General features: G+C 39.0%; 1 protein-coding gene across 1 annotated transcript in view; it reads right to left on the bottom strand.

Annotated features, from left to right (window-relative positions):
- Positions 1-25593, bottom strand: part of RUNX1T1 (runt-related transcription factor 1; translocated to, 1 (cyclin D-related)) — a gene marked incomplete at its 5' end in the record, with an annotated part of 27104 nt that extends 1511 nt beyond the window's left edge. The window contains 5 exons of the mRNA XM_010018571.1: positions 8923-9113; positions 14025-14093; positions 23101-23302; positions 23979-24064; positions 25343-25593. Of these exons, the coding sequence (XP_010016873.1) occupies positions 8923-9113; positions 14025-14093; positions 23101-23302; positions 23979-24064; positions 25343-25593 (799 nt within the window). The remainder of the gene's footprint in view (positions 1-8922; positions 9114-14024; positions 14094-23100; positions 23303-23978; positions 24065-25342) is intronic.
- Between the last annotated feature and the right edge of the window lie 1907 nt (positions 25594-27500).

Genomic DNA, 27500 nt, shown 5'->3' with positions numbered 1-27500 from the left:
TTGGTTTTTTTCCATTGACTTGTACTGGCAGATGGGGGAAGAGTAACTGTCCAGTGCTCAATTGCTCTTTAAGACTGAAATCAAACATACATGGCATTCTCAATCCATACTGATTAAACACACAGACTAAACCAGGTAATTATAGATACATGTGTTAGGGACTTTTTCTTTTTCTTTTTCTTTTTTTTTTTAATTCATAAAATTGTTCCCATCTTTAAAAACACTTTTTAAAAAAAGTGAAATTACCAACACACAGAAACAGATGTTTCTGGTAGTAAAATGTTGGGAATTCAGACTCCTTGTCTGGCATCACCTGGTTTTGATTCAGTATTCATTGTTTCAGGTTCATTTTGCTCAAACTCTGTCCAGTGCTGGAGAGGTAAAACCACGTTTGGAAATGGGTAGCTGTGCTATTCTTGAACACCTTTTCATTTTGTATCTCCACAACGAAAAATAACTAGAAGTAGTTTAGAACACTATGGGCACATGCGTGCACAGACATACTTATGGATACACTAAAATGACCTGGCAAGTTTGTGTTAGCATTTCAAAGAGATACAATGCCTCATCCTACTGGCCAGAAAGAGAGCAAATTGTGATATACCTGCATTCTCTTTCTTTTGCTAGACTAATATTTCTCAACATTCACATTGTACTTGTGAAGTTTCATTCTGTCAGCTTGATGTTTGCACTGTGATCAGTAAATATGGTATAATTCTGCTCCAACCATGCTTGCACAGAATTTCCACCTACTGCCACTCCTGATGACCTCCTAGCTATTCATTTCCAACTAAATTGCCAGCCTAGAGTTTGGCCCTTTATCCCTTCATCTGAATACAAATACACATGTGCAAAACCTCTCCATGCAGATTGTTCTGAAAAGACACTTCTCCCCACATGGAATAATAATGCTGAAATCAGCCAGCACCTGCCCAGGTGCAGGAACCTCTCCCTTGTGCAGATCTGACTTCAGCATTAAAGTGCGTGATTTAATTGTGCTGGAATTATTTTGAGGATGTCGAACTGATCAAATATCTAACTAGTTAATATAGGCCAGCTTCTATGGTATCTTTATTTTTCTTCTCTTCTCTATTGGGGAAGGACTGTCTGCACAGACAGAACTGTCTTCAATGTGACCAGAGCTATCATACGATATTTGAGTATCTTAGCACAAGATCTGTATTGATGTCAGAAAACAGTAATTTGATTTTAGCAGTGTTAGTTTAACATTCTTATTAAAATAGTCATCAATTAACTATCAGCCTGTACAGGATATGAAAAGTGATACATAAGTGCAAGATTTTAATGAAGTGACAAAGCTCTAAGCTGGCTCCTTACATGATTACTTAATGTGTCCTACATTGCCTGGTATGTGATTTTGTCCATTGGACATATTCCTAATTTAACAGGTCATTACAGCTTTAGTATAATTGTGGGAATAAAAGCACATAAAATACAAGAATTTCAAAATAAATTTTACAGCTCACATTTATGCAACAACTTATTACATTTAACAATTACTAAAGTACAAATTAGAGTAAACAAGCACACATGCCATGGGAAGCTTGCATAGCGATAATAGCTGGATTTGATGTGCAGAACTTCCTGTCCTACACAGCCATCACCACTGAGGCCATTCATTGCTCCTTCCCATGTGTGATTAGTGAAAAAAAGCAGCAAAGATCAGGCTCAGGTACTGCCTACCGCCTTTGGCAACAGATGCTTTCTGTTCACACGGCTGGCTGATAGCTCCAGAGCCCAAATTCTGCTGAAGAATAGTGAGGCTTAATATGCCAGCTAGTAGCCCGGGCTGTGCTTCACTTGCCCCTGCTCACGTATTTCCAGTTGAACAAATATCATGGGTAGAGCCTGAGCTCACTGTGAGATTGAGCACGCTCAAGATATTTTCCCTCCTGGGAAGCTCTAGCAAGTACCAACAAAATGGAGCACCCTGGCTGAACTGTGTAGATAGCATCTCAGATAACAGGGGCCCACAGTGTCATGTTGATGACAAGGTGGCAGTCATCATACCAGGGCATATGAGCAAGACTACAGACTGTTTTATACCTGATTTAAGACTCCATTTCCTAACACAGGCAAGATTCAGCCTAGAGTAATGTCCGGGTTGGGATGATGCACTTCAAATACAGCAGATCAAGTAAGACAAATAAGACTTGGAAAGAACCCAGAGAAAGGCAGCTGGAATAATCAGAAGTCAGACAAACATGAGCTATGAGATGAGACTGAATGAATCCAGATTGTTAAACTCAGGAGAGATGGTAGCCTGAGAGGGGATTGTAGCACCCAGACATCTTGGAGGCTACTGAAGTGAAAAGGCAATGACCATGTCTACACAGATGCATAGAAGAAGCAAGGAGATCAAATATCTGCAAGAAAAACTGGAAAGAGACATTATGAGGAATCTTTCAAAGGACAAGCACAAATTGCCTAGAGGCACTAGAGAATCTCCATCACTAAAGCACAGGAAAAGTAGGTATCTTACAGCAATGACACAGCTAGAGTTGATTACCCATTGAGAAAGGGAGTAGATCTCACAAAGCCTCTCCTGGTATATGTTCTCTTGTGTCTTTAGGCAGTCACCTACTGTGCTGCACTTCCAGCTCATGCTTTATATAGTTCCAGATGTAGCTAAAACTATGAGGAGGACTGCATTACAGTTTAACTCTGCATTGATTTTCCTGTGAAACAGTGAGGTTATACGAAAGGCCAGATTCTCAGACTACATAATTCAATTTAACTTCACTACCTTGAAAATAGATTAATTCAATGAAATTGGACTAAATTACACCAGATGGGAATCTCACTCCGAATTTATGCCACAGATCATATTTCATCCTCCTCTTTCAACTGACAAGGAACATCAGTCTTAGGTCATAGCCTTATCTTAGGTCAGACTCTTAATTCTCATGCAGTTAAGCTTCCATCTTCAAACAACAGAACTCAAGAAACTTCTGTTTGCCATCATGGAAATTCTTCAAAACAAATGCCCTCCATTTCTGTGGTCTCCAGTACCAGAACACATACTTGTCAATAATTGTGCCCAACCTGTTGCTTTCATCTTTGAAATATTCAACCACAATTGAGTATTGCTTTCCTCTGACACCTCCAGCTGAGACTCAGTGAAGAGCTTGCTTAAAAAAGAAACCCACAAAACAAACCAACAAACGGACTGTGACATGTCAAAAAGATGATGAGCTCGGAAATGCTGAAATGCTGCAAATACAGCACCAAACCCTCAGCTGTCATCTTTGACAAATTCTAGATTTCCCCAGTTTACCATGAAAAGAAACATGGCTGGGTATGAAGAACCCAGATTTTTCCCAGTTCTGCGATGCCCATGGCATTCAAAGCTCTATCACTGGTAACCACAAGAAAAGGAACATGTAGAAATCACTAAAACCACAGTGGCATAAATGAGGACTGTATGAGCCACTGAACACCAGTGTAAGAAAACCAGCAAAGTTGTTTATGAAAATTCTAGCCAAGACCTGTCAGAAAGGGAAACACATTGGTACTTTGGAAATTCCCATACTGCGTCACACTGCAGCTCTCCATACAAAGATATTCAAACTTTTAAATGCTTCTAGTAAAGTTACACCTATCACTGAATACTCCAAGCTTGCCCAAGCCACTGTTTATTGTGTGAAGTACATCTATGTTCACACAAGCCAGCGTCAGAGAAGCTAAATCCTGAAAACAGAAGTGCAGAGAAGCATACAGAAGAGACGTGCAAGCTGGCTAGCCAGGCTTAGCTTAGCAGTCTGGGGCAGTGCCAATGTTCACATCACATCTGGACTGATCCTGCACAAAACACATGGCTCTGGCGCCTCTGTACCACCCACCACTGCAGGGGATGATGTGCTACTTTCTAAGAGATGCCCAGCCAAAAAAATTAAACATTAGCTGACATAGGTATTAAATTTAATACCAGCCTGAAAAATAGGCTTGCCTGAATCACAGCATCTGATGCTTAGTCAGGTTTGCTGGCACAGTCCTGGTCTCAAAGGACTGGTCAGCAGAGATTGAACCCAGCTGTCTTCAAAATGTCAACTAAGTGTGATATTCACATACAACATGAACTGCTGCAATATAAACAAGCCCTAACATTACACATCTCTTAAAAGCAGTGTTGGACCAGTTACATACTTGTTTTATCTGAGCAGATGTCAGCATCTGCTTTAAGTAGAGAGAACTGAAACATTTGTGTTCCTTGCCTGTCTCCAGCCCCCACCCTACTCAAAAGCGAGGAAGAACACTGAGTGTCAGATTTTTCAGTGGCACTTTATACCAGAGCAGAAAGACAGATGTTCTGACAATTTTTCCCCCTGCTACACTCTGGGCAGCTAGTCTCTTTGCTAAGCTGTTCACCCTTACTACTAAAAATGGTTTGCATAACAGTACATTGCAGCCAAAGCAAGCACGGCAATCATTAAAAGAGTAGGTAGCTCACACATGTTTCTGTACTCAGCCAAGTCAACTACCGACGAATGGGTCATCTTTTGTCAAACAACTGTAAAGAACTGGTGAAGAAATAATTTGTGGTTCAGGAACACCATGCTGACAGGTAGGGCTTCTCTAGTCTTTTGTTTTCCTACAGCAGTGTGCTCTCTTAGCTGGTCTTCAACTATTCTCTCATCAGAGTAACAGAAAATAATGAACACGTCCTGGTCAGTTGCAAGGGCCAAGAAACTATGGAAATCTTTAGAAAGTACATGTACAGACAGTGAACCAGTCGTGAGTTAAATCCTTCAGACCAGGTTAGAAAGGGCCTTGAGCAACATGATCTAGTGGAAGCTGTCCCTGCCCATGGCAGGAGGGTTGGAACTGGATGATCTTATGGTCCTTTCCAACCTAAACCATTTTATTATTCTATGTATTTAACAACCCTATGATTCTATGTATTGAACAATTCAAATATAAGCAGAGAACGACAGTTCAACAGGGGATTAGGTCAGCGTCAGAAATTAAAACTATGCTACGGAATGTGGTAATTCTGAAAATATTGCAGACCATTTCTTAAAAGTCAGGATGCTTCCAAACATCACACCTCCCTTATCGGTCCTCCCACTGTCCTCAGCAACCTTTATTTTGCTCTGGTAAATTCAACACACTCAATTTCACCGTTTTCTTGCAGACAATCTTGCACACAGGGATGCTACTTTTTTGGGTTAAAAACAAAGCAAAAGAAAACACTCAAAACCCCAGACAAAACCAGAAAAAAAACCCACAAAACCCACAACAGTAATAACAACAAATCGAAAAAACAATCAACTTCTCTCTGTGCGAATGCTGTAAGCTTACAAAAATCTTGAGTCTTAGAAGTAGTTGTCACTTTGAGCTCTGGAGAAGACTGCAGTAAAAATCACTGCAAAAAGTTCTCAGACTAGGGCAGCTTCAAGAAGCCTCAGCTGGGTCCAGGTTGCATTTTACTGACTAATAAATGAAGAGCTGTAAGGGAGAAACCTTGCCAATAGACAAGGAGTGGCCATATCAGATGAAAATCACAGAATGGTTTGGGTTGGAAAGGACCTTAAGATCATCTAGTTCCAACCCCCCTGCCATAGACACCTCACACTAGACCATGTTGCCCAGGGCTTTGTACAACCTGGCCTTGAACACTGCCAGGGATGGAGCATTTACCACATCTTTGGGCAACCTATGCCAATGCCTCACCACCCTCACAGTAAAGAACTTCCTTGTATCTAACCTGAACTTCCCCTGTTTAAGCTTAAACCCATTACCCCTTGTCCTACCACTACAGTCCCTAATGAAGAGTCCCTCCCCAGCATCCTTGTAAGCCCCCTTCAGATACTGGAAGGCTGCTATGAGATCTCCACGCAGCCTTCTCTTCTCCAGGCTGAACAGCCTCAACTTTCTCAGCCTGTCTTCATACGGGAGGTGCTCCAGCCCCCTGATCATCCTCATGGCCCTTCTCAAGACTTGCTCCAACAGCTCCATGTCCTTTTTATGTTGAGGACACTAGAACTGCACACAGTACTCCAAGTGAGGCCTCACGAGAGCAGAGTAAAATGTCTCATATATGATACATTAGAAATCTGGTGCCAAATTCCCATCTCCATTCATAGTTTTAACACCAAAAAACCAAATGACACTCGTGGGAGATACATTCTCTGTCAGGAACTGCATGAAGATTATATAGCAGCCTATACAGAGCTCTCTTGCGGGCCTTAGTGCAAGATAGTATCTCTTGCAAGACAGTGCAAGATACCCTTACCGCCAAGGATAAGAAATAAGGTGTGATGCTCAGCCTTCCTCTAGATCTGTAAGACAGCAGAAGCTGCTCTTCAGCATTCTCTTATTTGGCACTTGAAATAATCTAGTCCTGGAAATATTACTCCAGTGCCTTTAGCACACAAGCATCTGCATTGCTGGAAGCATTTTGCTGAAAGTTGTAAACAGAGAGAAGTTTATGGAGATTTACAACCTAGACAAATGAGGAGGGATGTTCACAAAGAGATCAGGATATAATGAACACCAAAGCAAACGTGAAGTTTTATTCCTCAACCCCGATAAACACAGTATGTCACCTCCAAAGAAACACTTTTCGAACACTGGCAAATTCACGTCCTGTCCTCAAAGATGAAGGAAAACTCTGGTCCACCCTTACAGGAGTTATCAAAAAAAGCCTGAGCTAAAACAGGTTAACCAAAGCACTGCCCCAAGTGTTTCAAGTTTGGCACCATTAGAAGCTGAAGAGGAACTAATTATAAAAACTTAATAGATACCTCTAACTCTCATATAAGAATCACTGTAATCTCTCTTCACAGTTAATCAAGCATCCATAAACACAAAATGAACAAACTTGAGTTCTCTCTGCAGGTTTACTAGAACTTGCATTTTTCACCTCAAAACAGCCACACTGACATGCCACTCATGACCACAGGTGTGAAGGCTGCAGGATCAGGACACTAGACTTAATTTCTAGGTCCAGGAGGCATGTAACCTCCCTGAGGATCTACACGCCTGAGAAGATCCATAACCCTATGAGCCATATGTCATTAGAATGCAATTAAAAGAATTACTTGTCTCTTTTTAAAGTCCCGTTTCCAATAAGCGAACAACCTCATAAGCAATTCTGCTGGAGAAGAAGTAAAGATGTCTGTTGTTATACAGCTTCTTCCAGAGCTATATGACTGCTCAGGAGTTAATTACAGCTCACAAACTCTCCACACATTCCTTCGGATGCACATTTGCTTGAGGAGGAATAGGCTCTATGTATTGGCACAGAAGTACTTACTCTATCCCTGCCTACACTGTATCAGCTCACTAAACAGATTTAATTTGCTGTTTCCTCCAAAGGCATTTACCTTTGGAATTTTGGTTTTAACAATAGGAGTCTTGTAGATACACACACAAAAAATGACACCTCTTTAATGGTGTTAAGTCAGAAAAATGCCCTTTTTATGAACATCGTGCAGGGAAAATGTCCTTGAGTATCTCAGATATAAATTCAATTTATTGGCATTTTGTGTCTCATTTAATCTACAATGGAACAGTTAGTACTTAAAGGGTAGATACACTTCCCCTAGTCCCTTTCTTCCTGAGAAACTTTCAGATGCTGGAAATCAATTCCTTTTGTCTCCTTGTTTTTCATCTGCTACATATTAAGGAGAAACTCTGTGCATTCAGTGATCCCACAATGGTCTTTCATCTCCAGAGAAGCCTGGTATGAATTAAAATCTTGCGCTCCCTCAAATTATGGATGCATACTGCAGCATGCCACTGACTTATCTGCTTGTGATTTTTGCCAGTTTTCTCAGCATGCTGCAGCTAGCTCATCTGCATCTTTCGACTTCAATGACTCTTCTGCAACGCTGCCCATCCAGCCCATGAGGAGTGCTTCGACACAAAAATACACAAATGTATGTATGACCCACCCAACAGGTACCTCTATCTACTCTTTTTGCCATATCACTGCCATATAAAACTTAATTAAACAAGGGGTTTACTACATCCAAGATTTTAGTAAAAGAACAATAAATATTTCATTTCTTTCATTTCAATGGCCTTGAGAGATGAAGATTATACACAAATCACTTTTAACTGATGTTATTTTCTTTGTCATGTTTGGTTTTAATGGCAGTTTTAACTTAGGATATTAAATTTGGATGTAAAATTTAATTGCTATCTAGACTTCTGTAACACCAGTCAAACCCACACTGCTCTTTCACTCCCAGCTTCCAGGCAGTCATGCTGCTGGATGCCCCATACTGCAGCAATTCAAAGCTCCCAGTCTCAGGTCTGAAAGTAAATCAAGGTTTAACATACATATCCTTGGTTTACTCTTTGTTGCTCTTTCAGCCTATTTTTCCTTCTTCCAGAAGCTGTTTGTCCACTCCTCAAATCTGAAATATTCCCTGCAGTCAAAGCAACACATTCAAAACAAAGAAACACTTTCAAATCTACATTCACATTCTGTCCTACAGGAACCATCATTTGCTAATCGCTTCTACGTACAACACTTTGCCAGACAAACTTTTATCCACCTCGCTCTATAATCTCTTACATGAATCATTTCTTCATTTGAATTAGATTTCAGTGTGAAATATTTTTCCATGAAGCAATCTTGTTATCTGTTCAATGTAGATTTGAAGCAGTTTGAAGAGTTTTAAAATAAAGCGAGTGAACAGCTAAACTAGAACAGAAATGAATGCGTTATATGTAACACTCAACAGCGGTTAAAAGGCGAGAACACAGATCAAGTTCACTAGCTATTTTGGGCTCAGATTACAACGCAGACAAGAAAATTTGGAGCTCAGCATGTGCCTGCTCTATGTGTCCAAAACAACTGTGCAAACAGTTAATAGTGGGCACTGAACTCCAAAGGCGCACGAAGAGCCTGTGCCAGATTAAAGCTAGCTTGGACAGGTGATGCCTTACCTCGCTTGAATCCTCCTGCTGATTGATAACAGCTAGTGCATCCTCTGCAGCCTGGCGCTTGGCTTCAGCAACTGTGCGCTCCATCTTGGCTCTCTCGGAAGTGATCATGTCGTGAGCTTTCCGCTCTGCCTCCGACACTGCCTTCTGCAACTCGGCCATTGCCTGGCGCTTTACTTCATTGACAGCTTCCTCTGCAAAGGAGGGAACAAATCCTCATCAGCACAGGAGGTTTGGCACAGGGCTGCATAGGACTGGTGCATGAAATGCACTATACTGAGTCTTCATTTTTAGTAGGAAGACACAGAGGAACCTGGTTCCTCAAGACTCTTCAAGACCACCCAGGTGCTTCTTCCTGATCACCAAAGTCTGTAACACTTTGTGATGATTCTTGCTGTTTTGATTCACAGTCAGCACTTTAATCAGAGACACTTCAGATCTCTGGCGTGCTACTTTTGTGATATTTTTGAACGTTTACTTGGAAAATTGGTCTTGCAGCACACCAGATTTATGAATATGTTTGGCAAGAATTATTATATAAGACATAATATTACAGACTTTTTCAAAAAATATTTTTAAGCTCTGGAAATTAAGATAGAATTTATAGTCATTAACAATTCCCCCCCCCCCATGTTAACGAATAAATACATGAAGTTAAAAAACCCTCCAAAGTTATTTAAAAAATCAAAATCACTGGTCTAAGTCCTTTTCCTGGACATATAATTTTATGAGCCAAAATTAAAATTTGTTTATGAACATTCATTTGACCTCTTGATCTCTCCTTCAAACCCATGTTTACACTGTGAAGACTCGACTTCCTGGCTCCACTGAGCTCTTGAGCACACCCCAGCCAGCAAGGCTTCAGAGCACAATTAACACTGAGCAGGGGCATGCCGCTTCATTAAATTCAAACCTTCATGCTTCTCATAAAATAACTAACGCAGTAAGAGCTGTTTCTTTGGTGCATATACTAGTGTCATATCTTTATTCCGGAAAACATGGATTGTCACAAATTAGTTATTTAGGTTTTGATGCAGGAAGAGTGCAAAGATTTTACTAATGAACACTCTTAATTGACAAGTAAAACAAGTAATTTCTTTTTTTTTTTTAATTAACTGCTCTAATTAACAAGGAAACCATCCTCCCCCTGAATTAGTTTATCTAATTTTCATCTTTATTCAAAGCAAAATGACAATGATTAATTGAAAATTTAATAAGCAGTAATTATTAACTTGGCAAACCTAGTACCAATTAACACTCTATTAAAACTAATTATGACATGTTTCATTCAAGTGTTTGCACTTAATTGTTTCATCCACTTAAAAACCACCTTAATTAAATGTTCTGTTTAATTAAAAACATAGATTTCTAATAAAAATGTTTTACTGTAGATTAAAATCTAAGTATTACAACTGTGTTACAGGTTTGAGTTTTAGTCCATGTATTTAGCCCATGTATTGGTGCGCATGCACATAGACCTAACTTTTAGGTAAAAATACTAAGGCAGTAACTCTCTTCAGTCACATCTCTAGCTCTGCATTCATTATTTTTAAAAAGTAAGGATTACATGAAGTCTCCGTTTTCAGTTATTAAGCAAACGACAATAAAGACTTAACTTTAAGCCATGTACTGACTAAAACTGAATTAATTGCAATGAAAAAAGCATTTTATTACTCTCTGTGTGTTATGCGTGTGAGTGTCTGAGAGAGATGTTTCAAATGAAGATTTTTGGGGGTGTTTGTGGGTTTCTTGTGAATTTTTTTGGGGGTGGGGGTGGCACTTACTTAGAGATAAAACTTATGCTTTTATTTTTATGAGGCTCAAAATATGCCCTACCATAAATGTTGTTTAGGAGAAAGCCTCAGGAGAGGGAAAAATCATACCCTTCAACCATACAGCTAAGGCTTAATTTACTTTGAATATTCAAGGTGAATTAAAATTCTATCTAAGTGGCAATACAGGACAATAATTTTTGCTTACGATCAAAGCTGCAGCTAGACTAATTGTATATGCAAATCAGGCAATTTATATTTAAATTATGCATTCCTAGTCTAGTCCCACAGGCACACACAGATCAGCAAAAGGAATTGGTAGGACATTTGCAAGGTGCTTGAATATTTATTACCAACTGCAAACATTCACTGATCGTGAGAAAAGAAATATACACAAGCAGACATACAGATGCAATTTTATTACAATTTTCATAAAAATGAGGCAACTTAAATACAGACATTTTGTGTCTATGAACTGCAGTTACTAACAGTGGATTTCTTTGAGAGAACCTATATTCTTGATGATATTTACTACAGATAGAAATTATCTTTGTATGGCATGATGCACTTTCATTACATCATACAAATTTAGTTTTACACTGAGGTGTTTGCAGTGGTTAGAAATGCTAGTTTAAACTATTATATTAAATAGAAGCACAATACTTCACTATTTTTCAGAGATTCTTTTTCATCCTGCGTATTCTACTTCTTTTTAATCCAAATGTAGAAATTGAACCTTATATTCTAACTTCTATACTGCACGAGATTTTTTGCAAAGCTTCTGAGAGTGTGAAGATACTAAAAGTGCTTATGAGGCCATATGCCTGACTGATACTTTTTAATTGGCATAAACTATGGATTGGACTTTAGTATTCCAATTAACTTCGACAGAAATTTGTGTTGTGATTGATATACTAAGTGTGAAAAAAGTAGTTAAAATGTTAGGAGTTTTGTTCACTACACCACCATTATTCCAATATAGTATGAACTCATGAACACCCGATGAACTAGATAAAACCACTGATTTTCTGTAGATCTTCTCAAAATCAATGTTTCCACTACCTACAGAGATTTTATAGACATAGAATGCAGGCTTCATAGTTTTAGATAACAATAAAACCTCTAATATCTATATAGGAAAAGTTACGGGTGACAATGAATGGGTGAATGGGTGAACAATGCTGAGCTGTGAAGACCACGAATTATATCAGCACTCTTCCTTTCTCTCCATTTCCTGAGTTTCCTCATGACACAGAAAGAAGCTAAGGTAGCAGCCCACAGGGGTCTGGGACCCACTCAATATTGAATAAAGAGAAATAGGTATATCCAGAGAGCAAGTCTTTTAACCTATGATCTGACCAATCCTCTTAACACACCTCTTGTCTATTGAGCGGCACCGGACCTTTGGCTTGTACTCACGATCTACATATCCATAACTCAATGAGGTTAATCAGGGAACTGATGACTCCTTTCTACTGATGAATGAAACTGAATTGGGCTCACATGGCTTTAATTCACAAGGTGTACTATGTGCTTGCTCCAACAATAAAAAAGCAGGTACTTAACTTGCTGTATTTCAGGAATTGCACGGGAGTTTATCAGTCTCCAGAAGTTTAAAGTGAATCCCCTTTCGCATGCTTTTGATGTTGTTTATTAACCAGTTTTATGCCAAATTATTTCAGTTCAAAGGATTCAGCATCCCAATCAGACTTTATACTTGATTCAGATGTCTACACCTCTGTCTTTATGGACTTTTGAGACACCAAGATCCACGCTGAGCCAGCAGAAATTACTTATGAGAGATTTGCAGAATTCTTGACCAGCAGTTGCAGTCCAGCCAGGACACTATAAACCATGTCAAATGGCACTAGAGACCTATTCTTACAGAGCTGAATTGCACCTTTACTGCCTTGAACGGATTATGAAATTGTGGAGACCTCCAACGTCAGTGCACACCCCTGAAAATGAAGGCCCACGATTTACGAAATGCAGTGTGCCTTCTGATGTTTTACTACTCTAAGAGATACAGGCATGCATCCTGTAAAGAGTCAGGCTTCTTTCAGTCTCCAATTCAGAAGCAACTCTTACTGAGATTTCCTGGGTCTGTGGTGTTTTTTCTTTGCTGTACGAATATGGCAAAACAAACTATGAAAATACTTTTGGGCATTAAGAAGGCTACACTTCCCTTGGACAGAAGAAAAATATGTTGATTGTTTCGTTATTTTTCAAAGAAAGTGCAATAGTTCCAAAAATACTAACATGTTGACAAATTTAGACTTTACACGATAAACCCACATCATACAAAACCACAACTTCTTGTCTGATGCAATGACATGCCAGCAGAACATTTTTACATATATGTTCTGTATCTAGATTAAAATGCAACAAAAAGCTGCAAGCAGTTACAGGAGATTTGATGAGAAAGCATTAGAACTCCTGCATATTTGCCTTTTAATCATTAACTCCTGCTTCAATAGCTGCTGTAGATTTCATGATTATACAGGTGTTCAGAAGGGGGGTGTGTGTGTATAAGAGTATATATAGAAGCTCAACTACCTCACTGGAGCTCAAGAGCTAACTCCTGGCACCTCTGAAAACAAGGAAGCTCTGATACCAGTGTCAAAAGAGCAAAGGCTAACTCCAGCACCGCAATGGGGTCTTTGCCAGGAAACTCTTGTGCTCAGGCAGAGTTTTAGTGTTGAAGAAAACTGCACAACCACAACATCTGCCCATGGTGCTTTCCAAGCCTGGGGAAGTGACTGTCAATGCCAGCGCAACTGCCCAGAGCAGCTGCAGAGATGCAATCTTGCATACTTGCATTGAAAACTTTGCAGGTTTATGAGCACAGACTTCACTGGGGGCTGACAGGCACAAAATCTTTTTTAAATGAAGAATGGTTACACTGTACAGCTGAAGGTTTATGCTTAACAGGTTTTTCCCCCTCCTTTGGGAATTCTTACCTTCAACTAGGTAAGAACCTTGATGCTTAAAAAAAAAAAAAACAAAAACAAAAACCCACAAAAACTTTTTCTTTTAAATTACTAACAGACTGAAACTTTAGCAGATCAAGTTTCAGCCTGAAACCATTATAACCCCTGAAAATAGGGGTCCTTAATGGAAGTACCAACACCCCCCTAACTATAGCAGCAGATGCTTCTATTATAAAGATTATTTCATGTCCTGATCAGTTCCAGTTTAAGATTATTAAATGCGATTTCTTCTTGTTACCAGTACGCCCTTTTCTCCCCCCCTCCTTCCATTCCTCACATCAGTGCTTTAACAACTGCACACAGCTGCCAGAAGACTAAGCTGGTGTTTTTAAACAGTTCTTACCAGCTTTCTTCCAGATCTCCTCTGGCACATATCCAGACGCAGGCCTGTGAAGGAATTCCCGATGCGATTCTGCAGGAGGAGGGGGCGTGGAGGGAAAAAGAAAGAACATAGTAAGCAAGGCTTGTTCTTTGAGAACAAGGCTTAGAGAAATACCTTTTCCCTTTCTTTATTGCTCAGACAAAAAAACCCCACATTAATTTAGTTCTACTCAAAACAAACGGATGCTGTGGCCGTAGCTCATGAATGTCACATAGATAGATCAATGTTGAGGGCTCAAGTGCCTCGTCTTAAGCCAAGTTGAGGCTAGTTTGTTTTATTTTTATTTTACAGCATTTCAAGTCAACTCTATATGACAGTTTCCATGCTTTCAAGGCTGGCTTTGCGAGACCAACTCAGGGAGTGATGTGCTTCATCCTTTGTTATTATATTTATGAAAAGGATGAAGAAAGAGGGCAACAGTCTGGGTTTGGTGCTTCTGCTCTGTGAAAACAGAATGGCTACTGATGGGCAGAGATAAAAGCCAAGATGTCATTCCAGTGATCAAGTAAGTTGTGCACAGAAAGAGATGTTTCTCTATGTTCAGACCTACGCTTTCCTCCATCTGAGCCCATGGTCGCAACTGTAGCTGCACGAGTTTGAAAAACAGAACCTTTAACTTTAGGTTAAGCCCCTAAATACATATGCTGCCAAACAACCTCACTGGAGCTGAAGCTCGTAATTCACCCATATATTTCAATCACATTTTGACAGCTCTTTCCCCCTCCTCTTTTTTAAAAGGGTTTAACCTCTGGGCCTGAGTCTAAGAGCTCCGAAATCAGCAAGATCCCTTCCACACAGACTTCAAAGACACAAGATCAGACAATACAGAAAGAAAATTCACTTTGGCCTGAAATTTAGCATACAGATTCTCAGCAGATGAAAAGCTGCTCCTTTCAAATACAATTTAAAACCTGATTGATTTTTTCAAAGTCACTGAGAAGAAATAAAAAAAAATAAAAAAAAACCAAACCAAAACCAAACCAAAAAACAACCAACCGAGAAACACGTAAAGGTAAGCTCATTGCCATGATTTCTGCTGCCTGTGTGACAGAATTCAATTGTTAAAATACTTGATTATTACATTAGAGATAAGGTTTAAATCTTCTTAGAGATGTTGCTAGAAATTAAACATCCTGTTTGATGTCTGAGTTTGAAACATAACAAAAGTACACTTTATTCTTTGAATAAGAATTTTCACTAAATATATTTGGGTTTGCACCCTACAGTTATCATTCACTAACTTGGTCAAAAAGTAGTACTTTTAAGAAAATGTTTGAATCATTAGGTTTTACAAATTGTTGTTTACATCAGCATACATATGCATGCAATATTATTTATGTACAATTGGCTACTCTGTTGTTTCTTCATGGCAAGGTTTTGGTAGCAGAGGGGCTACAGGGGTGGCTTCTGTGAGAAGTTGCCAGAAGCTTCCCCCACGTCCAACAGAGCCAATGCAGCTGGCTCCAAGACGCCCTCACTGCTGGCCAATGCTGAGCCCATCAGTGATGGTGGTAGCGCCTCTGAGATAAACACAGATAAGAATGGGGAAAAGGTTACAGTACAGGAGCAACAACAGCCAGAGAGAGGAGTGAGAATATGTGGGAGAAACAGCCCTGCAGACCCCAAGGTCAGTGAAGAAATAGGTGAAGAGGTGCTTTAGGCACTGTAGCAGAGATTCCCCTGCAGCCTGTGGAGAACCCCAGGCCAGAGCAACGGGATGCCCGAAGGAGGCTGTGATCCCATGGGAAGCTCACGCTGGAGCAGAGTCCTGGCAGAACCTGTGGTCCTGTGGAGAGAGGAACCCCCGCTGGAGCTGGTTTGCTGGCAGAACTTGAGATGCCATGGGGGACCCATGCTGGAGCAGTTCATGAAGAACTGCAGCCCATGGGAAGGACCCATGCTGGAGAAGTTCATGGAGGACTGTCTCCATGCTGAAGCAGAGGAAGAGTGTGAGGCGTCCTCCCCTGAGGAGGAAGGAGTGGCAGAGACACCGTGTGATGAACTGACTTCAGTCCCCATTCCCTGTCCCCCCGTACCACTATGGGGGAGGAGGCAGAGAAATTCAGGAGTGAAGTTGAGCTCAGGAAGAAGGGAGAGATGGGCTTTGGTGGGCACCTGGCATCCAGACAGAGTCAACCTACCACTGCTACAGACACTTAAACATATTTAAGAGATGACACTTAGTATTGGAGACACCTATCAAAGGTGGAAATGACGGGGGCTGTTTCAGCTACGTGGAGAGTAGGGAATCCCAATCCCTGTGCACTGTTCCACAGATGTGGTTTCTAGCATGTGAATCTGCAGACACTGACTGGGTGGACTGAATCTTGCCATCTGACAGGCAGCTGAGTGGATTTCCCCAGCTCTTCTGTTTGTCACTAACGTATGGGATGAAAATTAACATGGATTTTTGTAGGCAGAATTTCACACCTCTCAAGCATAAAATGATGAGGGTGTGTGTGTAAGATTCTGTAAAACAGCTATTTGCATTGGTTTAATCAACTTCATAGAGGACTTCAGACCTGATGCTGAAAATGGAAAAATTCTCAATACCACTTGGCTCGTATGATTCTGGAGACAACAAATATCCTTGCCTAACCTTTTCTCATCCCTTGGAGGCTTTTAGACTTGCGGGCACAGTGCTGGTTCAGTCAGGGATAGAGGCAGAAGCACCAAACGTTGCTCAAAAGCTCAAGAAAACTAAAGCAGAAAAATTAAAACACTTGTAAAACTTGCTCTCCCCACAATACCTGCAGGAAAAGAGCCAACCAGACCTCAAATGCAGAAAAACAAGAGGTTTGTTGCATTCATGTCTTGTATCTTGTGCTGACTTTTCCTGTCCGCTATTTAAGGTACCATCCACTGCAAGGGGATCATAACCTTGATTTAAGACCTTTGCTGTGGCACTTAGTGTTAAAAACAAAAGAGATGTGGAGTTAATTTTTTGGTACACATGGCTTTCCAAAAATGGAATTCAATGACATAAATGACCAGATTGCCAGCTAATTGTTAAAATTTCCAAAACATAAACATCAATCAAGCTCTTATTCCAACCACAAATTATTTACATGAGGAATGAGATCCTCTGCAAGAAGAATTAAATCAAGAGCTTGTGAGAGTCTTTCCCATAGTTTGGAATGGTGCACAAAAAAAAAAAAGACAAGAAGCACTTATGAAGATAATAAAAACCATATTTTTCTAAGCAAGAAAAATATTATTAACATGGCTATTGTTTAGTCAATGCTGATGAGTCCATGAAAACAATCTTCTTTCTGGGGCTAAACTACAGGACATGACCAGAGGATGAAAGTCTTACATTACTATTAGTTTTTAAGGTAAGATGGCCTTCAGATTAAGAATCACAGAACTTGCTCACTAAAACTAAACCACAAAAAATCTTAACTTGGACGCCTAGCAAACCAAAACTAAATGTAACATTAATTGAGTGAAGTCTCTGAAATACAAAATGTTAAACCAACTGCAAGAAGCCACAATGAGGAAAATGTATTATATTAACTGACTGTAGCGCCTAGAAATCAAAGTAAATTCTGCCTGGAAGGAAACAAATTGAAATCAGACAAAAGTAGGAATAATCTGAAATGACAAGGCAGCTCATATAGAAAAGGATATTGAAAAAGGCTTTACATGTCAGACATAATACAAAGGTTTGCTAATGGTGAGAATGCAAGAATGTTATTATACAGAACAATGGGATGTGCACTACTGAATTGACTTGAAATTCATGGCAAGGCATGGTTTGAAAGCACTTGTTGATAATCAAGTCTGGTTCCTACTGAACCAGATGAAAAAGCTCAACAAGGAAAATAAAAGGCACATATACATGACAGTAACCAGTACTCGTCTGTGAAGAACTTAAATGAAGTAAAAATAAAACAGATTTTGAAATCAAAACTGTTTTGGAATTTTCTATTTTAATGTGAAACAAACTTTTCAGCAAGTTGTCGGACTGGAACACAAGAATACACATGAGGAAAAAGCACGAAAATTGGTCTATGTTTCAGCCCTCACATGCTATTGAACAGCAGGGAATAACATAATGTATTATTTTTAAAATATTTAGAAAAAGTACTATTTTAGCCCATCCTAGATATTTTTTTAAATAAGAAAGAAAACAGACACCAAAAGAAAAATCCTATTGTCAAAATATGCTGCTGGGTTTTACCTGGGCCCTGGTGTATTTATTTCAAGAACACATTCAACCATAAGGATCATCAATAGTTAATTGATCAATTAAACTGCAGGTTTCTGGAGTCTAATGAGTAGAAATATCTTGTAGACTGCTTAAGAGAATAGGTGCTGAAAGTACTGAAGGAGGTGTGGAGAGTTGTAAGAGAAGAAATAAATATGGATCTGGGAAGTGAAACCGAGACAAAAATCTAGGACCAAATAAAGGATATGAACTCTCACAAGATAATAAGGACTGAAGAAAACAGAATAGAAAGACTTAAAAGGAAAAACTGTGTTCAAAACTGTCAAAAAGCCTAATCCATATTTGGAAAGAAGGAACAGAAGATGGGTTGACAATACAAAAGAACGGAGGTTTTTATCACTGAACAATGACATCCAAGCCTATAATAACTAAATATTAAGAAATAGATGATGAGCAGCTGATCTTTTGAGGATCTTTTAGAATTTATTGTATTTATGAAAATACTGGCAGTGACAACAATACCCTACATGCCATAGTGAACACTAGGGCTCAAAAATAATAAAAGCTGCACATAAGCAGCCTTGAACTACAGATGATTTCATATATTAAATATATGCTATCCTATGTATTTCATATATGAAATACATATGCTTTCTTATGCATTTATATACTTTCATATGCAGGTTTTGCTTCCTTCTACCCTGTAAAAAATGTAACAATATTAATGGGACACAGACAACAAACAAGAAATTTCTCAGAGCAATAAACATCAAACATTCACTGCCTTGTTTGTAAAAGTCAAGCTCAGAAGTGTGCCACTCCAACTAATGAGACAGATATACGTGTGTATACATATTTATATACACACACATAAAAGATACAAATGTCAAGGAGCATAATACTGAATGAGACTATCTTGCTAACCTTGTTGGGGGCATGAGTTTCAAGTATTTTTAGTCATCTTTGCCCTTCTTTGTCCTCTAATACCTTTTCGTGGCTGCTACAACACACTGAACACATGGCAAATTATATTAAAAATATAGTTGTGTTCTCATTTAAAAAGAATGAGAAAAGGAAAACTACACAGGTACTGCATTACTGAATCATCCTCAACCAAGAACAAATCAAAACCAAATACAGAGAATACAAACACACAATGTTTCTACAGCTTTAGCTCTAACTAACAGCATGCAATTCAGTACACCACAATCGAGCCCAAACCTCCCATGCAGCAAGTGGATTAAGAACAGTACTTAATATCATCAGTGACCAGTATTACAGAGGCCTTATATTCTTGAATTACAAGTTATAAATGTTACTGTGGTATTCACAGCATTCCCATTAGCTCATGTTGAGAATATCATGCATATCACAGCAATGTTAATTATCTGTAAAAGGTAAAGGTAAGATTTTATAATCGCAGCATGACTAGACATGTATTGGCAAGAATGCCATGGCTAATACTAAACACTAAAGTATGAGGGTGGACAACTTTGATAAAATATAAACAACCTCTGAAAGGGTTTAAAATATATTCAGAAATGGCTAAGCTATATGTTTTTGACAAATTCATACACTTCTGAGAATCCTGGCTTCCTAGGGAAAATCCTGCAGGTATTGGCACTCTTCAGTTGGAGATTTCAAACTCTATTTTGTTAGATTTTTGTTCAAACCAGTTCAACAGACACAAAATGTCAGCATCACTGCAGACCTTCTGATGTGTGCCTATACCACTTATCTAGAGCCACAGCTGCACTCAATATGGTTATAGATCTTGTTTATAACCCATGATGTTGAAGAACCCTCATCTTTAATTTATCTGACTGTGTGTATTTCAGTATACAATGTCTGATATGTGTAATTATTCACTATTAGGATGAAAGTTGCAGTCCTGCTGCAGTATGTAGTACTAAAATTCTTCAGCAGAAATGGAGGAGCCAGATGATGTATTATTCACATCACAGACCATCATAGTTCATCAAGTGAATATATATAAAGTCTGAGTCATTTTTTAGACTTTCATAAACATATATTATTCAGACTGAAAAGAATGGACCCATCTTACTTTCAACACACTCTTGGAGAATAATGAGAGCTTGTAACCTGTTGTAGCTGGCTAATGTGTGTATTGGATTACATGGCATTAAAACGAATGATCAAATATTTAATTTGATTTCTTAATTAAAAATACCAAGAGAAAAATATCGGTCAGATACTGCAAACTGTTAAGATCAACATGATTTGCAAGGATGTTAAATTAAAAGAACCACAAAAATCTTTGGCAGATGACAACCAGAATTTTCTTCAATTTCCTTTGGACTCAAACTATCTATGCTGAATTTCAGCTCAGATTTTTTTCAGTGAGAGCTATCTATGAAGACCATGGTGTGATGTTTATAGTGAGAACTTATCACTTTCGTGATGATATTTTAATTGTAAAGAAAAAGAAACAAAGGCACAGACACCGTAGCCATATGGCCCTTTTTTTTTTTCCCTCTTGCTAGTGAAGATGACAAGATGGATTTAAAGAGTGGATTACCTTGTTTAAAAAAAAGTACAAAAGGGAATCACTGACATTTAGAAACCCTGCAGCAAAAAACCACAATATTTACATGTTGTGGCACTTTAATTAAAATATTGGAGGAATTTTTCAACCCCCTCCTTCTCACTTCAAAACTAAAACAAAAATCCCTAAATAGAACAGTGTCTCAAGGCTCACAGACACTGCTTCAATTTTATTATACCTCTGAATGTTAGGAGTTTCCATTTTGTTAACTAGATTACTACCTGGTTCAAGGAAATTTAAGGACTACCTCTCCATAGACTCTGAAGTAAGTATTTTCCACCTGACATGTCAAGACGTAAAAGCACTTTTTATTGATATTTACAACTGAGACGGATGCCACATCACTGAAGCAATCCAAGCTTCATGGCCATGAGTCTCAGAACCAGTTTTTACAGCCAAATAACCAAAATGGACATGTTAAATTTGGAATGGACTCACTCCAACCATAGTACTGCAGAGGTGACTGGTGTGTCCGATGCTGAAGGCTGGGCCATGTAATGTCTTTTTAAGCAAACAGACTTTGCTGTTTCCAAGAATTCATTTTGACAAATATACAAACAAAACAGTAATAGAGGGACATAAGTGTACATTTGATCTTCATTTTATCTTTTGCTGCTGCTGTTGTTGTAGTTATGACTATTTTTCTTGGACTGTACTATTATTTATAAAGTTTTGATTAATGTCTTGAGTTCCATTTTGTTAAAAAATGGTAAAAACTCAGTTTCCTTTCATTTTTTTAATGTACTAACTATACTTACAAGCACCGTGGCCTAGCTCTTTTTGCATCCTAGCTTTACGAGAGAAGGGTACCACTGCTTTTGCTCTAGGGGCTTCCTAACAAGTGTTCTTCCCGAAGCTGCAGATGTGATCAGCATTTCAGATGCCATATTCATGAGTCTTTCTTTACATTACATTTAACACTATTCGTATAAGCCATTACCTGAATGCTTCTTTCTGAGAAGGGCTCCTCTAGGGATTAGACTTATTAGTGAACTTGGGAACAGCATTTCTACAACCCTTCCTTTCACTGACTGAAGGTAATTTATAGAGCTATTCGCTCAGATCATTTGACACACACACACACAAAAAAAAGGTTTGGTTGTTATCAAGAGGCACTAAATATTACAATAATACTCTAGAGATTTACCAAGAGGAGGTTAGAGAGGGCATTAGATTTGTTTTTCTGTATTTCTATTTGCACTTAAGTGAGTTTTAGATTTAATGTTATTCTTAAGGGCAAAAGGAAAACACAGCTTTAAATAAAGCTGTATAGTTGCAAAAGAGCACACATAAGCAATTCAACTAATGACCACAGTTTATGGTGATTTTGAGCAGATGGCATTCAATATGGACACTTTTTTGTTTTTTAAGATAAATATTAGACAAGCAATCCATTTGCTGTTTTCCTCAGAAGAGCAGAGAACAATAAAAGGGCAACATTAAGATGTGTTTCTTTACCACATCTGCCATAAAAATGAGGGGATGAGGTAGAAGGCAGCCATCATATTAATAAATTACAGAAAGCCTACAAAATAAAAGCTTGGGTTTATGCAACAGAGTCGTCTTGGAGTAGTTGTGTGAGTTATTGTGTGAGTGTTACTGTGAAGGTCTGCAGGGGATAAAGTCCGTCTTCTTGGTCTGCTCCTTTGCCGCTCCAGCTGAGCTCTGAGTGTCTCGGTGTAACTATACATTGAGCACTACCCAAACTAGCTCAGACACACCTGCATGAGCTGTAGTGGTGGACACAGACCTAGGAGGATCATGTGGGCATTCCAGGTGTTGTTCCTTTCTTACGTGGGAACCAAGTACAGCACGGAAGTGTCAAATACAGCTAAGAAGTGACCGTATCTTTATATCTCCATTTCCTTAGAAAGATAACTTCCAAGTTAAGTCACCTGATTCAAGAAGGTGAAAGCCCTTTGTTTTGCAGTGCTAACAATCCAGAAGCACCTACAGATTTCCTTAATCAAGCAGGCAAGGGAGGGAGATAGGAGGAACAGAGGGTCAGTGCATATCTCACTGCTCTGCCATCCCTGTGTGACAGTTTGTCCTCCCGCCCCACCACTCTCAGACATTGCTGAATAGAAAACAAATTACAAAGCATCATCCAACCCCCCAAGCTATTCCACAGATAAACATGACTATTAGGGCATACCAGTTCTAATTCATTCAGTAGCCGGCAGAGAGGAATATTTCATGGCTATCTTGCAAGAAGAATCAGAAGAACAAATACGAACTTCATCTAGCACTTAGCTGAGGTGAAGAGAACCAGTAAACAATTTTTAAGGAGGATACTGTACCTAATGTAACTGGATCTGGATTCACTGGACTCTGCTGTCTGGAATGACTACTGCTGCTGTTACCGCCTTTTTTTAAATCTTCTGCATCACTGTACCGCCGTATCCAGTAATTGAGCTCCTCACGGTCTGCTTCCTGACATCGCCGTAGTACAGTGAGAGATCGCCTAGTTTTTTCCACCATGTCCATTATACAGTTTAACAGCTATTCACAGCAGAGTTTGGAATGGTGCACCAAAAAAAAAAAAACAAAACAAACAAACAAAAAAAAAAACAAACAAAAAAAAGAGATCATTTTATTCATAATATCATAGGGAAATAAAGGAAACTAATGTGCTGAGTGCCTGGGGTTTAATAACGAAGGAGTGTCCCCTTGTGATCGCAAATACATCTGAAAAATTTCAGTCTTGCTTTAAGAATGGCAATCCCTTGGTGATCCTAAACTGTACAGGTATGGATTTCTGGGGGAAAGGGCAAAGACAGGGAGGAAAAGACTAAACAGATTGTAGTCCCACCACTAGTATCACATGGCATCACAGAGGCCAGGAGATCTGGTCCCAAACTGATGCCAGAACTAATAAATTCAAAGAACAAATCCAACGTGCTACAGATCCAGGTCTCATAGAGCAGAATCTGTTCCCTACTTGGCAGCCTGTAATAATTAGAATACTGCAGGAAGCACTTAACAGCAAGGCCTGGTATGAGCCAAGTAATGGGGAACAGCAAGACCTCTGATCTAGTCACCAACATTTTCAAAACACATACTAGAATTCAGATTTGTTACAAAAGAAAAATTTTAAATTCCTTTCTTAGAAGTACTCCTTTCAGACAATTATACATAAAAGTATTCTATGATTCTATAAAGTACATTCAGCCCTTACATGGTCAAGGTGTTTCCACTCTTCTGCCCATTCTCTGTCTGTTAGCCTGTGATCAATCATTTCTTCTTGACGTGTGCCATGCAACCCTGCCAAAAAGGAGCAAATCATGTTTACAATGTTGGGAGTCCTCTAGGGAGGAAGAAAAAGAGAAAAAAGAGCCTATCAGACAGACATATCGTATATTACCCAGTCTAGTATCAGGAATGCCACCACAAAAATAAATGGATGCTTAAAAACTTTGCTCTGAATTCTTTTTAGCACTTTTCCCAACACAAGATGCTACTGTTTTACTCAATTTAATGTGTTCAATTCTGCAGGCTCTGTAGGTTGCAAAATGACCTTTCAAAAATGGACATATGCCTTTTTGACCATATACTATTTAAATATATATAACATAAAATACAACATGTAATTTTTCATTTGCACTACTTGAAGTCAGCAAGACAATTATTTGGTATCTCGGCATACCGAATATTAGCTGTACTTCAGAGTTGAAAAATATTAGTATAAACTCTGTGTTATGTCACTAAATGCAGTAATTACTTCCATGTCAACAGAGCATCATTAAGGGTTCATCCCTTCACAGATGTTTAAACAACATGTGGTTAAAATGTAGCACATCTATCAGAACAGCTGACAACATGATACAACTAAGCCAGTATTTATTATCAACACTCAAGAGGAACCGACACTTGTTCTTTGTTTAGCCTCCTATATACAGATGCTGAGTATTTGTAAATGTTCTTCTTATATTGAAGATTTGTTTAAAACAAAGAAGAATAGTAAGTGCAGATGCTAAGCAAGCCAGGCAAATCCAAGAGCATCAGACATCCCATTAAACCAAGATGTGTTGCTGTGTGTAGCTGGAGCTTCTGCCGTTTGCATCCTCTGCAGACACGCCCATGTTGCACCGCACTCTTGAGATGTCACACACAAAACACTTTCTAAAGGCTAGTAACCTTCCTCTAGTCTAAGGTGAAATCAAGCTACACTGATGTTGTTATTGTCACAAATCTGGCATTAGAAGAAAAATAAAAGGCTTTACCTATCCTTGCCTGTCAGACACCTGAGTGTCCATGTCACCTACCCAGCTGTGAAAGCAGAGTTCCTCCTCCTTCTGACTGTCTTGCTCTAGAGTGTAGCAAAGACACTATTTAATTTACTTTTACAAATATAAGTTTGAAATAAGGCCATTAGAAGCAGCTAGATGGACAAACAGCTATAAAGGCTACATCTGAATGGCAGGTACTATTTAATGAGGAAAAAGAAAAAAAAAAAGCTCTCTGTCCAAAATATGGAATATGATTGCAAGAAAAAAAGAAACCTAAAAAAAAACCCCAGTGAAGAAAATCAACATGCCTTACCCATAGGTCTGTTTCTGTCCCTGAGGTCCCTGTGGTTGGGGTGTCTGTATGAGTCCCTGTAGTGGTGGGCAATGGCCATATCATCCAAACGATAATGCTGAGGTGGAGGTGGGGTGGGATGAGGCAGACCATTGGGCTGATAAGATAAGCCATTATTTGGACTGTACCGCTGGCCTGGGCTAATAGTGCAGGGCCGCTTGCTTGGATGCTCTGAGTGCAAAGGCTCTCTGTCAAAGCCATTTTCTTTGGTTCTGAAAAACAAAGCAAAGGAATGTTAATTCACTTCATGAGCAGAGCTGCTCAGCAGCATGCACCTCTACCTACATAAGCAGCTTCAGGAACTAAAGCTTGTTCTTCCACTTTGCTCCGTGTGTGTGTGTTGCAGAACATTTCATACTGCTGCTCATTCGAAGTATACACAGGACACATTCACCTTCTCTAACTATCCCTTTAATGTGAGAAATACTCGTAGGGTGAGCCTTCCAGGCTTGAAGAGCTGGGCTGGAGGGCAAGCAGCCTTCATGGAAATCACCAGCCAATGGGATGGATACACACATATTTGAAGAGCTGAAACAATCAACTGAAGCACAAAGCTAGAGGCTGAGAAATCTCTGCTTTCGATAGTCCTATAGTATATAGGGGTAATGTGCAGTTAAAGGTAAGGGGTTTTTTCAATAGGATTAGCATACGGTCTTAAAGTAGTTTCAGCGTGCTGAAGCTCAGCTATATGCAGTGCAGGATGAGCTCCCATAAAGATCCATGTCATACCAAGACTTAAGGTAAGAATGACTGTAGATAATGAGAAATGCTTCCTTCAGAGATTTTTGTACCATCGTGGTTATTTCAGTCAAAGGTGCTGTGACTGTCATTAATTTTGCAGGAAGATGTGGTTAGACTCAAGCCCTCAATAACGTTCAAGATTTCCTACTCCATTACGCTTAGACAGGGGTTTAACACTCAGGCAACTCTGAAGAGCTATCAGGGAGAAGGGCAGTTTCTTTACATTATTGGTACTTGTTAATACAATTCATAATCATCTATTTTGAAAGAAGTCTCTACTCTGCACCTCTGCCTGAGAACCTGCAATTCACACTAAACTCATTTTCCATTAAAATAAGATAGGTTAGAGTTACTTCAACGGGTTCACAACTCCTTTTAGGGAAGCTTCATTTCACTAAATTATGGGGTTTTTTCATCACTGGAATAAACTAAACCTACAAAATATTGCTTTTAACAGAAATGTTATTAGATATAAATATTTCAAACTTTTAAAGTTGCATCCCTCCCTACAAAAACCTTTATTAAACAGCTGACATATTCTAGCCTTTTTTAAAGATAACTTTCTCCTCCGCGATTTATGGAAGGCGTAATACATCTTCCTAGTCATAACACAATTTTTTGCCACTTTTCTTGTTTGCCTGCTGTCAAAACCAACTGCCCTTCAACAAACCCTCCCCCACAAAACAACCAGCCTTGAGGGTTGGTTTGTGGAGAAACACGCAATGTATTAATTGTTGCCCCTCAGTAGGTTCTTCTTGAATGTCAGTGAGAGGAAGGATAAAACCAAATCTTTGCCAATATCCACCAGGAAAGAGGTTCGAAGTGAGATCTTGCAATTAACATCACGAAATTAAAAGATGTTTTCAGAAGGAATAAAGAGAGTTTCCAGGGATCTCACCACAATCACTAATGCTACAGAAGCTGCAGGTATGTATATTTTCTTATACCTTAACTTGGCAAAGAGGAGAGAATCTTTCACTAATAAAGCAGGACAGCTGTTCTAATTTTGGGCAGAGACATAAAAGACATACTTTTAAAGTATGTACCTTATTCCAAAGCAAATGCAGGATGGCTGTGAAAACTCCTAATCAGGAAAAGCTGAGGACTATCATAGATTTTTAATGACTTTTGGCACAATGGAACTGCTTGCAATAACTCCCAATGGCTAGTGATGTTTTTGATGGCTCTCCAAGACAAGTTTTGCATTTAGTTGCTGGTGTTTTCTTTGCACATATCTACTCAAAGTCAATGTCCAGATCTTTCAATTGCAAAATATTATACAAGTAAAAAAAAACCATTTTCCTTTATGTACAAGCCAACCTATCCATTTGCCAAAGTTCTTTAGTTTTACAATTAGAATGATCTCTAAGATGCGGAG

This window comes from Nestor notabilis, unplaced genomic scaffold (genome assembly GCF_000696875.1).
Source record: "Nestor notabilis isolate BGI_N333 unplaced genomic scaffold, ASM69687v1 scaffold9627, whole genome shotgun sequence".
NCBI classification, from domain to species: domain Eukaryota; kingdom Metazoa; phylum Chordata; class Aves; order Psittaciformes; family Psittacidae; genus Nestor; species Nestor notabilis.
The sequence above is the reverse complement of the archived record's forward strand: the minus strand, read 5'-3'. Positions and strand labels throughout refer to the sequence as shown.